Below are 18,522 nucleotides of genomic sequence, written 5' to 3'. Positions count from 1 at the left end.
CAGGGGAAATCTGGGTTCGGTATTCAGGTTCGGTGTAAATCTCTCAGCCTTGTAAATGTAGAGAGCAAGGAGAACGAAAACAAACTTAGGACAGAATACAAACAGACTACAGTGTCACACAATCGCATGTGGAGATGCACATACACACATGGGGGGGAATAGCAGGGGGGTTGAAGGAAGGATGGAAAAGTGACGGAGAGATGCCACCGACGCACAAACAAGCTAAACCTTGACATCGCTCAACAAAATAAATTTTGAATCCGCTCTGCAAATAAAACCAAAGTGCAGTGCGAGGGGGCGGGGGCAGGGATTGTTACATTTGTCAACACTCCCATTAATTCCAATCACACATCCCATAATTCCCATCTCTCTTTCACTGTATGCACAAATACCCCCTTTCGTATCCCTGCGTTCTCCTGCTACAACCTCACAATGTGAATACAGTGAGTGGTAATAGCTTTTGATATAATATGACATGCATAGTCCTCTTAAGGCATGATGGGGCCTTTATGCGCAGGTTTAGCGGCTGACAGGTTAGCGGGTTTAGTTAACAGCCGACGTGCCTGCCGGTGCAGTGCGGGGATTTGGGAGGGCTTAGCAGAGAGCAGGCCTCTGTTGCCTGGGGTGGCAGCCAGTGCAGCCTGACAGGATTCAGCCTGGGCAAGTTAGAGGTGTGGGCTTTTTCAAGTTAATATCCTCTTTTTTTTTTGTAAGTGTGGATCAGAGAAGTGAGGATTTCCCTTCACCTGCGGGATTAACTTGCGTGACAGGTGATTGGATTGCAATGGGATAAATTACACGTGTTAGTGGACGAACGCAGGACTGATGTAAAAATTAATAACGTGGAAAATCTTACATTTAAGATCTGGTCACTCACATTCATCTACAATCAGATTTCTATTATAGACTTTGTTCTATTTTTTTAATGCATTGAATGCATTGCCACAAGTTCCACCCACAGAACAAACTGTCTGTGTGGCTTTCATATCTCCAGACCCTTTCTTCTTGTCGGCTTCACACTTGGCATCTGTATTTTAAAGGGCCCAAGGACGGGCTGGGTTGAATTTGGAGATGAGATACCTTCAATATTATTCAACTTTGGATAAACTGCCAGCCAGCGCTCTCTAGCAGCCGTGGCAGGGACTCAACAACAGATTCTCAAGTTCTGGCTTCTGTGCACTGAGTTGGGCTTCTCCTAACTCTGAATACACAGGTGAACAGGTCTGTGTGCAGCAGCGGTGGCGCAGCTTCAGGATTCCATAGATCTGCAGGTCCCTTTTACAGTTTCAGAATGAAAACTAGAATCAGCGTTACCACAGGTCAAGCAGACAGCCCATTCCAAACAGGCAGGTCTAGAACAGGCACTGCACTAGAAGGATCAAATTTACATCACATACAGTAGATCGATCACATATTTGGGACACAGGCAATTTGCATATGTCGGTGGAGATGAGATTGCTGATGGTGTTTATATTGAGAAAGATAATTCGAGTTCAAGTCTGAAGATGAAAAAGCAGATCTTGCAAACTCTATGCAGGCCAGTGAGATTGAATCAGAGATTTCTGCATTTGGGATTTCTCTTGAACTATAAATAACAGTATCAGTTCTGTGTAAGTCATTTAGTAGAGAGATATCAGTACTTAAAAGGCAGATATAAAATGACACCATGTAAATAATATCAATATACAGCAGATAAGATACATGGTAAATGACACATAGTGGTTCAAAGTGCAAAAGCGAGGCTTAGATCGACAATGTCAAGCTGCTCTTAATGATCCATAATAAATTAAGCTGTCTATTCTTCAACGTCAATTATTGAGAAGGTTTTGGAATCTGTAGTTTTAATAATTAATTTGCTATTCAATGAAATAAAAGTTGTAGTGATTAAAGAATGTGCGACGACACTGTATGATCCTGAGCATTATAAACCTCCGAGAGGCTGCTACTGTATGTGTGAAGCAGCACAGAGGCTGCTAGTTAGCTAATGTGTGTGTGAAGCAGCAAGAGCAGCGTCCTCATGGGATGTACCAAAGTGTTGTTTGTTCCTTACGCCTCCACTGGACAGCCAAAGCCAGTGAAGGAGAACCCATAATTCTTTTCTGTAAGCAGCGCCTCTGCACATCCAATTGCATTAGGAGCCCATGGTCGAGGTGGAGGCAACTTGTGCCAAGATTTAACCTGATTAGATACAGATTCAGCTGTTCCAAAAGACAGCACAGGAGCCCCGCACCCATCTCCCATTCTATTTCTGGCTTCAGTCTTAGTGCTCATGCATGTGTAGAGACAAGGTGGCACATAGTGCAGTCACATACTCCGTACTCTAGTGCCACAGTTCTCACAATCTGAAGTTTTTGGTGCCGCTATAAGCACAAGAAGTTAAAATGCACCTACACCAGGTTTGCATTTGAAATTTAATCAGCAGGATAATGTTTCTCAAATTGATATCCGGTACCACAGCAGAGTCACAAGTCTTTCTGTTCTTATTTCTTTCCCTCTCTCAGTTGATGTGCTCTTTGATATCTTTCTTTTCTTTCTTCTTCTCCCCCCAGTCAGCCACCGGGTGTCATTTTCCCAATTTCATCCCTCTCTTTCTCACCCTCTCTGACTCTCCTGCGGTGGTCTTTTTATCGGATCAGTCTCAGGTCGTCGCCTCTGTCTCTCATGTGTTCCATCAAGGATGCATCCCACACTCCCTCTCTCACACACACACACACACACACACACACACACACGCTCAAAGATGAAAACAGGTTGGAAAGAAAGAGCAGTGAAGTAAAGGCAAAGAATGAGAGATATGATGAACAAGACCGAAGAGTTGACTGACTGATGGAGACTTTTTATCTGAGATTAAACACAATAAGCACGTCTCTATGTCTGTATCCCTCCTAATTTGTCACCAACATCCGATGCAGCTTGTTGACATGTGAAGATGATCTCGGTGCTCATACTGAGATTTGTGTGTCTGCAAGAGTGTTTGTGCACACTTGTGTGTTTGTGGTTGGAGCTCTCACAACTCCCTTTTACTACACACACAGCCACACATACATACACACCCACACATAACAGACACACAAACACACACACACAGCATGCCAAGGTTTTGGGTATGTGGGTAAATCTTTTGGCAACGAGGCTGCCAGCGTAGAGCTATGATGAATGCTGATGGCAGAGAGCATGGCCGGTCTCTGAACCAGTCATTCATACACACATACACACACACACAAACACTAATCAGATTCCCAGCGCGTGAAGGCCAAATGGCATCCTTCCACTGGTGAATGTTAATGTGACTAGCGGAGCTTGTGGGCTTGTGAAACAAGGATAGGGAGAGCCAGGAGAGATGATGACAAGAGAACATAGATGGGATTGTTTATTGGCGTGTGCAGCGCTAGTTTGTGAACATTTGCATCCTTTCACAAATTGCAGCAAGTTGTATTTGGGGTTTTTAATTTGAGAGCCAGAATTAGATTTGTCTGTGTGTGTTTTCTGTGCATGTGTCTTGTTTACAGATGTAATTACCACAGTTGCCTGTGGAATAGTCCTAAAACATGGTGGTTTAGGATGTTTTTCGAGTTTTGCTGTAATTGTGGGATCAGTGCAAAACTGTGGAAACAGTTCAGACTAGACGCAACACAATTTAGTTCATACAACCTGTGATTTCTTATCAGCTGATATAAACGGGTGATGGACAGTAAGATAAGACTCGGTTGTTTAACCTAATTCAAATATTGTACACCTATCATTTTTATATCATAACAATACCACATTAATATCATATAATATGATAGTAATGTGTAGGACAACATGGTTTGAGTGTTGTGTAAATGTATTTGTAGATGTTGATGAGAGCACATTATGCGATCATTTTCAGTATTCGTCTTACTATACCTTCAATCTAATTCTAAATACATATGGGTGACAAATATGTAGGAAAGAAGAACCCAACAGAAAGTGTTATATTCAGGTCTGTAAGTCACCAGAGAAGCTTCAGAACTCTATTCAGAGGATACCCCCTCTTTCTGTTGTTCTGATAAAGGCATTGAAGAGCACTGTCTAACACGCTGCTCCAAAATCTATCATACATGCCCAATTGGGTTGAGATCTGATGACTGCAAAGACCATAGCATCCAGTATGTTGGTCATGCTGATCACACTTTCCAGTGACCCTTTGTGCTCTGAAAGGCTTCCACTCGTTTATTCAGGTTTTTCTCATGATGTATGTCACACGTGTCACACCATGTGTATGCACAGTTCAATGAAGTTCTAGTCTGCTTGAGTGTAATATGGAATTGCTACTTACAGCGCTCGATGCGGTCCTCAGGGCTGGATGAAGTCTCTCGATCAGACAGGAGGCCTGACACAGGGAAGATCTTTTTAATGCAGTCGTCCCCAGCCTTCAGTCCACTGGGTGAACTTCCAGGAGGGATCTGTGAACCTCCAAAGTCATACTCTTTCCCCTCTGCATCAGAGTACCGCAGGTGGGGGGAAGCCTCTGCATCCATGCAGCCTTTGAGGCGCTTGGCTGGGGTGAAAGCCGACTGATACCCACCCGGTACTCCATCCCGGTCGTCAGGTGAGGCAAAAGGTCTGAAGGCGCCGACACCGCTGTGATTCAGCATGCTGATTGGTGAGCAGTCCATGTTAGGTGGAGCAAACTGATGATGGAGATGGAGGAGGGAAGGCGGGAAGTCCCTGTTGGGGAATCCTGGTGGGACTCCGCCCTGGCGATGGTACATTGATGCGAAAGTGTAGGAACCATTGTTAAATGGCAAATGGACGTCTTTGTCAACTGACACCGGGACGCCAAATGGACGTGGCTGCTGGCAGGGGATCGAGGCGTCGCGAGATGCTTCAGCAGTGGAGGCCAGGACCATTAGAGCAGGGGAGGCCAGGGGATTGGGCAGGTAGGAGGAGCTCTCCATTTTGAAGGCTGCCCTGTGGAGATCCATGTCTGGACAGAAGATAGAGCTTGTAAGAGTTTTATGAGGAAGAGGAGGAGATTATTCCTCCTCAGTGAGATTGGAAACAATGTCCAAGACCCTTGGAAAGGGTCTGAGAAAGTGAGGGAATCTGGTTTAAGAGTTCAGTATGTATTTTTGAGGAAGGGGCTCAGGATATAGCCATTCATAGGAAAGAAGAGTATTCTTGAAATTAAAGAATTGAAATGTCCAGTCCAGATCATTCCACGAACAATAAATGTTTGTGACTAAGTTCTCCCTCCTGGATAAAAGGCAGTAAAATCCTCCCTTTTGAAGTGTTTGTTTGAGGTGTTCTGGAAGCCAAGGCGTCTGGAGAAAGTGGACATCAAAGCTGGGTCTTCATCTTCTTGTGGTCTTCAAACTGAGGGGATACAAAACACATATATTAGATTTCATTTCATTTTCAGAACTCTACATCATGTTTAGGATTCTTGAGAGTACATTGTCACATAAGAGAAATAACTTGAAAACCCTGCATGAAGAATATGTACTTGGAACCTGTAGTTGACCAACTCACTAGACCGGCTGTATCAGTTGTTAGCCAGACACCGGATGTATTCTGTCAATTAAACGCCCAGTTTAAACCCCATTTATGAAAATATAATAAAATTAAACATAATGTTAAATGTGCTTGTTGTCAAACAAGAGCTGCACTCTCTTTTCAGAGATTGAATGTGGCTTTTGCCATTTCGGAACAGACAAGATTTGCTACCAAAAGGTTTAATATTCTTGAATTAAATTCACATCGCTTTGCGTACCATTCCCTTTTATTTGAGACCTCCCCATCTTCTCTTGAGGATACTTTCAGGGACAAGAGAAAAGGTTTGATCTCCATTTGTATGTAGTGGAAAAGAGCTTAGTGGAACATTTTCAAATAAGAAGCCAAGAGTTGAAGTCAAAGCCTGTTTTCTTCTGTGGACACTGTTGTTGAAGCCACATATTCTAACTCTCTTAGGAAAAAGTGTTGCTGTTGATAAGATCCTGAAATCCCTGCACCCTGACAAAAAGCCACAAACTATTTCAAACCCCAAACTTTCAAATTCCAAACCCCACTTTCCTCTTTTCCCTTCTGCTCTTGAAAAAACTTCTCCAAACTATTTCCACATCACATCGTTCCATCCTGATCTCTTCTACAACCCTCCACGTCTCATCTCTTTCCAAATGTCCCCTCCTTGTCCTCCACCCTGCTAATCTGTCCACCTCCACCTCCTCCTCCTCCTCTTCTCTCCATCCTCATCTCCCCTTCTCATCTCACTTGCGCTAGCTATCTCTCTTCCCTCCCTCTTCCATCTCAGATCTTGGTCTAAGCCGCTTATTCCTACCATCTCCCAGGATCTTATTGGACCAGAACCACTTGTCTTAAGATAAGGACACACACACATCCACACTTCACCCACACCCACACATCTGATAAGACGCTATGTAGCTCAATGTGCAGCTCGACACCCGAATCGGTGAGGCGAACACACTCCACACCCATGCAGGCTATGCTGCCGTCTCTCCTATCTCTCTATCTAACCACATTTAATTTCCCAATTTTACTATCTGTCCTTCCTTTCTCTTTACATCTCCCCTGTCAATCTCTTCTCCTCTCATCCCTCCATCTCTCCCTCCCTGACCCATCTCTGGCTCCCTCTTCTCCCTTGGGTGATTCAGATGGGTGATATCATATCAGACCACTCCATCTGCCATCCACGAGCCAGAGGAAATCTGACTGAGTGAATAAATTAGCCGTACTTGACCTCGTGACCCCCCAGCATCCGTAGCAACAGACTAGAATCTTCCCTCTTGGGGATTAGATGAGCGCGTGCGATTGGTGGGTCTGAGGAACGCAGGGAGGCAGCCGATGAAACGACAAAATAACATTTCAGAGATTCTTATCCCCAAAGGGCAATTTGAAGGTGGCTGACTTGTTAAGCAGCCAATATGTACGATTTAGGGTAGGTTAAGGTGTATTACATAAGTGATTGCAGGATTTTGTGCGTTGCACAGGATAAAAAAATCAGATGACTGATTAAATGCAAATAGGTTATCATGTGCAATTATACCCGATATTTTTTTCATCTGATACATTTACATGCCATAGTACTATGAAAAAGCAATATCCTGTTATATTCTCACAAAATTCACCATCAAAATTCCACCCCGGTGTGACTTGAAAAGGTCAAACATGAAGTCGTGTACACACATCCATAAACACACAACAAACACAAACTCACATAGTATCAAGTAGCGTCCCGGCCCGCTCTTGACGAGCTTCAAAGCTGCGTTGACTACCAGCCAACATCAAAAGAGAAACTCCCAGGGAAATGAAAGGAGAAAATCTTTTATAGCTATCAGCTGTCCACAACACTCATTCAAATCAATTTCCAAACCTGATCTCGACTTTGGCACGCTCCCCCACCTCCCGCACAAAGACACACACACACACAGACAACCGCCAAGAGGGAGCTGAGAGGACAGGGCCCCGAGACAGAGGGAGATGGGGAGATGTGAGATGTTTTACATTACCGCAAATGTACAGTAGGCCAGTGTGGAGTGTTGAGAACGGCTTACGCTAACACGCTTCTGGTCTGGACAGATGCCACAGGGTCACGTTACACGACTCTGTTCCTCCTCCTCCTCCACCACTTCCTCTTTCCATCCCTCTCTCTTCTCTACCTATCTCAATCCATCCTGGAAATAGCACTTTGGAAATGAAGCCACAACCAAACCCTTTTTTCTGACTGTCTTTCTCTCCTCCCTCTCTAGCTATAAGTTAACTCCTCTTTCTCTTTCTTCCCTCTATCGGACTTTCTCACTCTCTCCGCCGGCATCCTCGCTCTGTTTTGCGGCGTAGATCAGATCACGCTTTCTCCTGTATAACCTCTAAATAGGGAGTGTGTCTGAGGTGTTGATAGGGAGGTAATACACTGATAAGTACCGGGATATTTCAAATTTATTATCATTACCCGGCAGGCCGAGAGGCGGCGAGTGAAGGGCCGCAGAAGAGATGTAGCCAATCCAATAAGAGGACGGTGGGTAGTCGGAGAGGAGAGGAGTGAACAGAGGAGAGGAGGGAACAAGGAAAAGGTGGAGAGGGGAAGCAAAGTAATAAAGAAATGCGAGGAGAGACGAGAATGGAAGTATGTGATCTCAGTTCCCTGGCACATATGTACGTGTGTGTGATGAGGCCTGTGGACATCAGTATATAATAACCACTGGCTTTTGTATCCATCTGTATATGTGTTGAATAACCTTCTAGTGATATAGCTCTAATAGAAGTGTCACAAAGTTGCTGAAAGTCAGTGATGCTTTTCAACCTTATCAATAAAAAAAACAACCATAATTCCAGGTGACACACACCTATATGCATATCATCAGTACACAAGTGCAATTACATGGAAAACACACACAGAAACACACAGACACACACGTGCCACTTACAATCCCATTTGCCACTTAGGGATATCACCCACACATTGTCTGACACCGGGTATATGCATTTTATAATAGAAAATGTCACAGGGGGGAACATTTGCCACGCTGTCATAATTTGATTACAGTGTGGAGGAATGATACAGCTGTCAGTGCGATATTAAATACAAAACAGCGAGCGGGGCTTTTCACGTCAAATCTGCACTTTAAGTGACAACGTTGTGCCAGTCGGTGAAATTGCAGTGTCAACAACAATGTGCTTTAACATCATTCTGAGGGGGAATTTCACTCAGGAAATAGGAGCTACTGTGAGGGAGGGTGGGGCAGTCAACGATTCCATGTAAACTAATGGTAACTGAGGTTATAAACATTAGTATTCTTTAAACACAATAATAGAATATGATCTGCTTGTTGGGCCATTTATAAATAGAATTTGCGCGGTGAGACATTTGGATAATGGATGCTTTTTGAATGATGGCTTTTCAAAATAAGGTGCATTTGTAAACCGGAATAAAAAAAAAACATTCTCTGCTTCCAGTTGATTCTTTTGATAACGATTTGAAGAGAAGGCAGTCCTGAGTGTCAGGATGAGAAAAGTGGAAGGGAAAATGGGATCCAAATAACTATGGCGGTGACAACGAGCGCTCGTCTTACTGAAGCCTTCCTGTTTGTTGACTGGTCGGAATAAATATTTTTCTCGCATGGATGCTTTGAGTGTGTAACCAACGCTTTTGCTGTTCCAACACGTCACCGAAACTTGTCAGATCCAGTTCTCCGGTGTGTCTGCAGGAGTTTTGGAGAGGAACGAAGAAGAATCCAATTTTTGTTAGAAAAACGTCTTGTCGACTGTGACTGGTGTGTGTATGCGTGTTTGCATCTGTGTCTAAGTGTGTGTCTGCGGAGACTGTCAGCAAGCATAGCAGTTGAAGTTATTTTTTTTTTCTAATGGAGACCGGGAGAAAATCACTCACAACCACAGGCCAGTATGTGTGCATGTGTGCGTGTGTGCATGTGTGCGTGTGTGCGTGTGTGCGTTTGTGTGTTGCGTGTGAGGACACTCACTGGTATTTTTAGAGATTGTTGACAGGCGTGAAAGTGCCACTTTTACATTTTATTACAAGACATGTCAGGCTGTCATTCAACTCATCTCTCTGGTGAAAGCACGCACACTGAATCCCACCGTACCAGGTCATCTATACATAGACAATTTAGACACACAAAAACTTAGAACATACAACTCAATACACTTACGTGTATGCAATTCCTCCAAATACATGGTCTCATAATTAAATTAGTTATAGGTCATTAGGAGCGATCTGAAGTATGTGGCATAACAGAGAAAAAACAAAGTCTCCTGAGAACAAAATGTTCATGTCCAATAGCCCCGAAACTCTAGTTAAGCTTTACGGCCAGTTAAGTCTACCCTCGGCCTCTGCCATCCATATACACTGTACTTCTCTTAATGTGGTTTAGCCGATGTAGCGAAAGCCTGACACATCTTATATCAGGGTCATTACAACACTGTAAAAATCAAGTTCATAAAAAAGAATATGGGCGTCCATCAAAGCTACCCACCTCTTGGACAATCAACAAAGCAAGGTATATGAATATAAATCAGGATGATGATAATTCGATACATTCCAAAAATATCATATTAAAAAATCTGAGCAACAGACACTTTCCTGAATGGAACTCCTGAACCCTCAATCAATCAAAGATGTCGTCACTCCCCAAACACCAACTTTTTATTACAAATTTTTGGAGTTTGCAGAACATTTGTTGTCATAGAGATACATGGCTTTCACCTCATAACTTTTCTCTCGTGATCACACGACATAAAGAGAGTCAAAGCTCTGCCAAAAACGACAGAATTGGCTGAAAATGGTTTGAGATTCAACAATATATACCGAAAAAAGGGCACGCTCTGTTTTCTTCCATACCATTCTTCCATAGAGTAAACCAGGCGGATCTGAGAACACGTCTCAGCCGCCAAAAGACAAAGAAAACATGGCTATTTAAAACCCTGATGTCAGATATTAAATATTTACCATCATGAAACCCGACATAGAAAGTGTCTGAACAGTGTGTTTGTGTATGTGTGTGCATATGTGTGTGTTTCTCCATTTAGCATTAAAAGCATGAGCGGACCTGCAGACAGGTCCACTCTGTATTCCAGACAGACTGCACTGTTTGTGCTTGCGCATGAGTAGTTGTGTGTGTGTGTCTGCGTGTGTTTGCTGATGTCCGAAGCAACAGTCGATACTATTGAAATCTACTCATTCATGTCTGGCCATGAGGCAAAGCTCAAATGTCCTTGTGAATAAGAATCACTCCCATTTATCTCGGCCCCCCCACCCCCCTCTTCCCCTCACATTATTCGTCCTTGTTTCTCTTTTTCAGGCATAAAAGCCACAATTTCATTACCAAATGTCTTTCGAATATGATTCTGTGTTTTTTTTTTTTCTTCTTCTTCTTCTCTGGTATGAAATCTGTAAGCCGGTTATTTGCTCCAGCCAACAGCTGCTGCAGTAAACAGGCGATATATGCATGAGCAGGGGGGGAAATATTACAGTAAGATTTAATAATAGACAGGAACACACATCATCCCGAGGTGGATAATGACACTTGGGCAATATTCAGCACCAAAATCAATAAGGATTGGACAAGCTTGTGCAAGTGAAAATGTGAGCTTTCCGCAGCAGTCAACTAACAACAAATAGATTTTGTAGAAAGTGCTTCTAAGCGGGGAGACACGTCAACTCATTTGTGTTTTTGGAATGCAGAAAGAAAGTAGAGGGACTGGATTCTTTTTTTTTGTGCCATGCTCCTCTCCCTTCTTTTGATGTTAATGCAAAATACAGAAAGCGAGAATATTTCACTTCTCAAACAGGCCTTTGTGATCTCTGAGACAGACCCATGGCAAGCAGACAAAAAAATCTTTCTGGAAGTCGGCCTTGAACCTGCGGTGGGGAATTCTATTCATGGCAGCACCAGCGAGGCCCGGTTCAGCGGGGCCAGCTAATTCCTGGTACCAGAGAGGCTAAGAGGGAGAAGCACACCATTCCTTTGCTCATACATGGCTATCCATAGAGTGCTCTTTTTGGATTACTGGTAAACAAACTCTTTGCATCTTTTTTTTTTCTTTTTTGTTTCCCTGAAATGATGTTAAACTAACTTAATTTTGCATCTTTGGCCGCTGGCAGGTGCAGACGTGCTCTGGAAAGGCCAGAATTGTTATTTGAGAGCGTGTTGCAATATGTATTTGATTAGAAAATATCAAAAAATATCAATAAATCATGAAAAATAGGAACTAATGGTTTGACTTTACTCCTGAGGTTGATCATATCTACAGGGGATGGGATTTTAAAAATATCTTTGCTATATTTTAATTGAATAGCTTGTGTCTGGTACTGCTACAGTGACCTTAACAAAAGGCTGAGAAAAAATGTATTCAGGAGCTGCCAATCTGTTCTAAACGCCTCCTATGGATGCACTCAAAGTTAAAAAAAGAAGAGCAGAAAAGCCTGACAGATGATAGTTGCGTCTGGTTGTTGACCGACAGGTGACTGAGTGTGTTGGCTTTCCTGCAGGAGTGTGACTGAGTGTGCGGCACCAGTCGCCCTATTATGACTCTTTATAGCTGTGCTGCGCCGGCGTTTACAAACAGCAGCCACTAATCTAACCGGCTTGGCAGGCGGACAGGCGGCTGGCCGGACCATTTGTACTACAGGGCTGCATGCAAGGGCAAGCTAATTAGTTTGAGTTTAACAAGGGAGAACTATTGCCAGGTACCGTTTTTAACTGTCATAATCCTCTGTTGCAGACTTAATAACGATAATACGAACAAGGGGCAACTTCTGTAATACCTACAGGGAGGTGACCTGTTGTGCTCTACACAGAGGTCAAAGGTCAGAGTCAGAGAGAGGGCAGCGGTGCTGGGCCTGTTGGGTTTGATGAGGACGCATTCCGTCATGAAGGCCTCAAACTGTAGCCTATCACCAGGCTGCCGAGCATTGCAATGCGATAAGAAACCCCATGTGTGCAGATGCATAGAGGTGTGTGCTGCTACAGGTGTGTGTCGTGTGTGCTCATGCGTTCGGCCGGTTACATCGGCCTCCCTGTATCAGTCTCCTCTCCTGGTTGGATGACCTGGCCGGCTGCACGGAGAGAAATGATAAGCGGGATACGTGAACACCGCCGTGTCTGCAATCGACGCAAATGCAACTACAGTGTCTTGGGGGGGAGGTGTGTGGGAGGGCTGGTGGGCATATTAGCTCATTTTTCCATGCAGGGAGCTTGTGATCCGGCCCATGGTGTAATTGACGAATGAGGGTGGGGAGGGGGAAACCTGAGAGAGAGATATGATGTGGCGGCAGAGGGGGAGGGGGGGGGGGGTGTGGAGGGGGATAGACACACAGAAGAGAAGGAGACACGGAGCAAATATGGAGAATAGAAAGTATCTGACATCCGACACAACTTCTGCCCCCCCCCCTCCCCATTAGTCTAATTCTCTGACTTTCTCTTGTTGCCCGATGGCGTCCACGAGTGATATCCCCCCCCCCCCCCCCCCCCCCCCCCCATAACGGCATTATCAGTGGCTGCCTTCTCCAATGCAATCAGACCATTAAACACGGAGGCGGCTGCTGCTGCTGCTGCATCCCCATCCGTGGAGTGATTTCCTTCCAATAGAAAATGACTGGACATGAGCTACTCCGCTTTCCCTGCATCGATAAAAGGAATGATTGCACGCACATTTGTAGCAAGAGGATAAACTTCGGGCTCACGGCAGAATTATTATCTATCACTGTTTGCCAGTTAAAATAAATTGATTGATAATAAAGCAACGCATTTTGAGCATTTGCTGCACTTACATTTTGGGTTTCAAACACCAAATAGGATGTACAAGTGCCTCTGTAGCCAGTGAAATACATACACTTTTATACATTTATGGAATTCATAGGAGACCATTTTTTGTTAAACTGCTTATATCGTCTGTTTGCCGAAATTATTAATTAATAAGCTAAATGCACTATACAATTTAGAAATGAAAGTGATGGAGGTAGGAGAAAATAAAGTTTTCATAGAAGTTCAAACATGAAATTTCAGACAAATCAAAGACAAGTCGGTCCAGGATCTCAATGCGCGCGTCGGACAGGCTGCAATTTCCAGCGAGCAGAGACGCATTTCTTGGGTTTGACGCGTGAGACAGCTCCTCTCTCTCTCACCAGACCCATCCATTAAATGATTGCATCCGGCCCCTCGCACTTAATCATGGGGATTACAGCGGCGATAACGAGACAACGACGACGCAAACTTTTTAGGGATGCGGACGTGCCGCGGGACCGGGAGGCCACTTGTTCTATTTGCCGGCGACACGCTTATTTCGTTTCCACTCTGCGTGACGTTTAGTGTTTATTAGCACGACACAATTATAAAAACACACTCACTCTATAGGAGGGGGGGGGGGGGGGGGGGGCGATCTGGGGGGTTGGGGTAAGAAGAAGTGGTTGGAGAATGAGCCGGATCCGCTTTTAATAAAGAATGAGGAATTAGTGCATATTGATAGGACTTAATAGACCAAGGGGGGGTCATCAAACTAGTCGCAACAGAGCGATCCATGGTTAATTTACTATTACTGTCATGTTATGGGAGGGAGAGAGGGGGGTGGTTAGTGTGCGCGTCATGACGCATTCATATGCCCAAATATGAGAAGTGAGAGGCTTTAATAAATAAAAATAGCAATTGTTGATCAGGAACACAGACAAAATAGACAATTTAATTTGTTGGACTTTTGGAATCTAAGTTATACACACTTCTTTAAAAATAATCTTAAATACTTTACTCTTTTTCCTCTAAGAGTTGGCGCTAAAACAAATTCAAAACGACGAGGATAACAAATCCTTCATAAAAACACTGATAAAAACATCTCCACTTCTATATATTTTCGAAGCTGCTTTATGATGATATACGACGTAAAAAAAAGCTGACAAATACATTTAGATTATTCTTTTTTTATATATTATTATTATTATTATTATTATTAATAATAATAATATCATCATTTGGAATGTGGACGCGCTTCTGCGGGCTCAGATTAAAATTAACTCCTCTCCCCGCGGCCATCGATCCGGGACAGAGGTGTGAAATGGACATTAATTTTAGTTCACTTCTCGCAGCGCAAAAAGGAGGAGAGCAGGAGGAGATCAATGGCGAGCAATAACATCTGACTGCTGAGAGGAAGAAAAAGAAGAGAAGAGAGAGGGAGGGAGGGGGGGTAAGAATCGAAAACGCTGACAAATAAATCATCTTTTGCTACTTTTCCTCCAGCCTCGACACTTTTTTCTCTCCCTCTCTCGTTCTCTGCGCCTGCAGGTTATTCCTTTGGGAGGAGACAAGGCCTAAATGAATAAATAAGCTAAAGTAAAAAAAAAAGAAAGAAAAAGAGAACAGATGTTCATGGACTTTAAATGAAAATCGAGGTTGTTACATTAGGTTTGTTTGAGGAAATAAACGTGCGGATTTTCTCATGACAGCAAGGAGAAAAAAACATTTGGCAAGAGAAACTTGATTTATAATCCGACATTTGTACGAAGTTATCAATATAAATATCAGGCCTTTGTGGCGCGATTAAATCTGGACAAGCTGAGCTGAGTCCATCTGACACACGCACACACGAGGCGGCCTATAAATCACGAGGAGTGAAAAGTGAGACTGAAAAAGACAAGATGATAGAAAAGATGCTGCATCCGTCTGGACGGCAGCGTCATTATCACCGCGGACTGAAATGTAGTGACATGTTAAAAAGCCGCTTTAATTTGTATCAATTGAAAATTCTAAAAAAAATGCCAATGAGGAAACGCAGATGATCGATTTAACCCGACACGAGGAATGAAAGTGAGGGTAACTGAATGTTTTATTAACACGCAACCAAAAACATAATTACTGAACGTTTTTTTGGGAGCCATTCATATAAACATCACCTTAAATAAAACGCTTCTCTAAATTACATTAATCATCACGAATTATAGAGGAAGCATTTGCTTCAGGCTCTGTGCAGTTTAAATGTACAAATTACACATACGGGTTATTACGATGAAACGATTGCTCACTAATTCAGTAAATTGCATTAATTCAAAAAAAATATCACCAAATGAAAACAGGAACCAGACGAGAAATCACCAAGCGTCCGAATATGATTCCATTAGAAAAACGATGTTTCTGTGACGCGCCTGTCCTCCTTCATCGTTTCACACTTTAAAAGATAATTAGCGGTCTATAATGTGTTTGGCTGCAAACTGAAACAGGCTCGGCAGCTCGTTAGAAGTGAGGAGTCGTTGATCTGACTGATCAATAAAATCAATCTGAGGGGGTCAACGGCGCTGGGATCAGTGGATCTGAACCACAGCTTCTGACTTTTTTTTTAAAGGAACTATAATAATTCGTCTTCACAGCGAGCTGAGTGCAGTGACCCGCCCCGAGCGCACCTTTGCTCCAAAAGTGCTTTTTTTTACGCGCTATTTAGCTTCGCCACTGAGAGGACTTTCCTACTTGGAAATCACTACTAATGGGTCTGCTCCACTTTTTTTCCCACACTACTAATTTTATTATTCCCTCTTCTGAGCGCTGCGGCTTTGTATACGGTAGTGCGCGCTGATCCGGGCGCGTGCGCGACTGCTCACTTGTTTGCTCCTTAAAAAAAGAAACCGGCATGGATGTGATTAAGACAAAGTGGCGACGCGAGTAAAGGAATAAAGAAGCGAGCACAAGTTAATGAAATATTACTGCGAGGATAAAACCATTAGAAACTGACAAAAGAAAGAAAAAGAAAGACGATCGCACACACGATTTGAATTGTGTCCGCACCTAGCACTGAATACCAACTTTTTTAATTTAAATAAATGAAAACAAATATAATGTCGAAAGATATAAATAAACGTAAATAACCTTTCATTATAAAAGCGAGGAGGTTGTTGGCCAAATTGATACAAATATAAACCTGTGTTCAGTTAAAAGCAGCAGTCCGTTATTCCTAATGAGAAAAGACTCTAAGCCAAAAATTACAACTGTGTGTTCTATTTAATTCCGACGCAGAGCAGCAGCAGCAGCGGGACCTGGCGCTCGGGGGAAGCCGACTTCGGCTCACTGCGCTCGGCCATTAAGCTGGAAGGCCCCGGGGACTTCCTATGGTTGGGCGCTGCTTATTTAAGGGGAGGATGTAAATTATAGTGGCTCCCTAGTTAACAGGTGTTTCCCAACTGTGTTTAGGCCTATGTGTGTGTGTGTGGGGGGGTAAGCGCACGAGCACGCGCATGCTACTCAGCACGTCTCCTTTTTGAATGTAAAAGTCTTTGAGAGAAACTGAGAATAATTTGTTGCGTGTGGGAGAGGACACGCTCGCTCCCCGGGGGTGGGATTTTCTGTTACATCTCCTTTCTCAGTTTTTCATTTTCATTTAATTCCATTCTTTGGTGACATCCCTTTTATTTTAACTAAACTTCACATTTGGTTGGATAAAAACACACGTTCCTAATCCAAGTTGAATAGGCAAATTCGTTAATTGAGATTAATGATGGCTTTATTTTAAAATATAGTGCATTTGTATCTATGTGACGTGATGTGTTAAAATCGCCTCATCAGACGCTTTATTGGACCCTGACTAACGGGGCCAATATTCGGCAGTTAAAGCCACATGTCCTCATCATTGTGTGCGCTTTAGTGCTCCAGAGCTGCTGTATTCTCGCTGAAAACCAACCATGGATCTACTCAGTGAGCCATAACCCCTGCTGCTTCAAGCTGAGGAACTAATGTCTAACTTAAATATAAATAAATTCACACCAGGCCTGCTGATTAAAGGTCATTGTTTAGGGTTTGCCGGGTATGAAGGGGAAAGGTCCGCGGGAATAAGAAAGAGGACATTTCCTATGACATAATCGTATTGTACTTTTCTATGTTAGAACTGTTTTTCCCATAAATAATTCAAGGAATTTACCTCAAAATCCAGGAGGTCACACCTTCCTGAAAACCAATGGCAACACCAATAGCAAGAGTTTTAAAAAGTTGCAGTGTGTGTTGTTTTAACGCACGGGTGTAAGCTGGTGGTAATGTGTGCGTAATTCCACTGTCACACGCATTATACTCAACAGTTCAAGTGTTTCGAGAAGCCACTTTCCTCTTTGGAAACCTCGCATGTGCGCACGCACGTCCACGGAGACGTGTACAGATATTAACGCACAAGCACACGCGCGTAATAGTCCGTGCCCAAACGGACAGAGACGGTTCCGTGACTTCTTCTTTATTTCCTTATTTCCTTCCACGTGTGGAAACGCACGGTCCCCAAAGCGCGCAGTCCCCGTGAAAGTTGAGTGAAATCCGTTTCCAACGCAGAGGAGAACAGCGCAGCGCGAAAAGAGCCGCGGAGGCACAAACTGTATCAGCTTCAAACCAAACAACAACAATAACAAAAAGACAGTCAGTTACTCACCTCGCAGCGACAGAATCCACCTCTTCTACACAGGACTCTTCGGCTTCTTCTTTTTTATCCTCACAACAAACCAAAAACTTTTCTGCGGGAGATCAGTGACGGTGGCCCCTCTGGCTCCTGCGCAGCGGCACCGGAGATAACGGGAGGCGCTTTAGGGAAGCAAAAGTAGTTAACACCTCCCTGTTAGGTTCGCAAAGGCGCAGCCAGAGAGGAGGACACACACACTGGGAGAGAGAGGGAGGGAGGGAGAGAGAGAGGCTGACTTTCCACAGACACAATGTAAAGTGGCTATCAATAGCGCAATCGCGCGTGCAAGCCCCTCCGCTGGAACACCGAGAGGGACGAGAGAGGAGAGAGAGAGAGAGGGGAGTGAGAGCCGCTGGAGGAGCGCAGGATCGCAGAGACGGTGGCAGGCGGTGGTGTGAGGGGAGGAGGGGGTGGTGGCGGCGGGGGGTCTCACAGTGCTCAAAAAGCGACGTGCGTGTGAGGCTGGAGCTGGGCTGCGCGAGGCTGAGCGGGGAGTGTGGGGGTGGATGGGGAGGACTCAGGCAGAGGGGAGGTGGAGGGAGGGGGTGTCCGGGGTCCAGAGCGCACCGATGCGCAGAGCTGCCGCGCAGCACCGGGTCGCTCCATGACTGACGAACG

At 44.1% G+C, this 18,522-nt stretch overlaps 1 protein-coding gene across 1 annotated transcript in view; it reads right to left on the bottom strand.

The window, feature by feature from the left end:
- Nucleotides 1-18,018, bottom strand: part of rnf220a (ring finger protein 220a) — a 161,052-nt gene extending 143,034 nt beyond the window's left edge. The window contains exons 1-2 of the mRNA XM_062404211.1: nt 17,878-18,018; nt 4,301-5,340 (exon numbers count right to left, since the gene is read on the bottom strand). Coding sequence (XP_062260195.1) covers nt 4,301-4,949 — 649 coding nt within the window. The 5' untranslated portion in view covers nt 4,950-5,340; nt 17,878-18,018. The remainder of the gene's footprint in view (nt 1-4,300; nt 5,341-17,877) is intronic.
- Between the last annotated feature and the right edge of the window lie 504 nt (nt 18,019-18,522).

This window comes from Platichthys flesus, chromosome 14 (genome assembly GCF_949316205.1).
Source record: "Platichthys flesus chromosome 14, fPlaFle2.1, whole genome shotgun sequence".
NCBI classification, from domain to species: domain Eukaryota; kingdom Metazoa; phylum Chordata; class Actinopteri; order Pleuronectiformes; family Pleuronectidae; genus Platichthys; species Platichthys flesus.
Note: the sequence above shows the minus strand (reverse complement) of the source record. Positions and strands in the feature narration are given on the sequence as shown.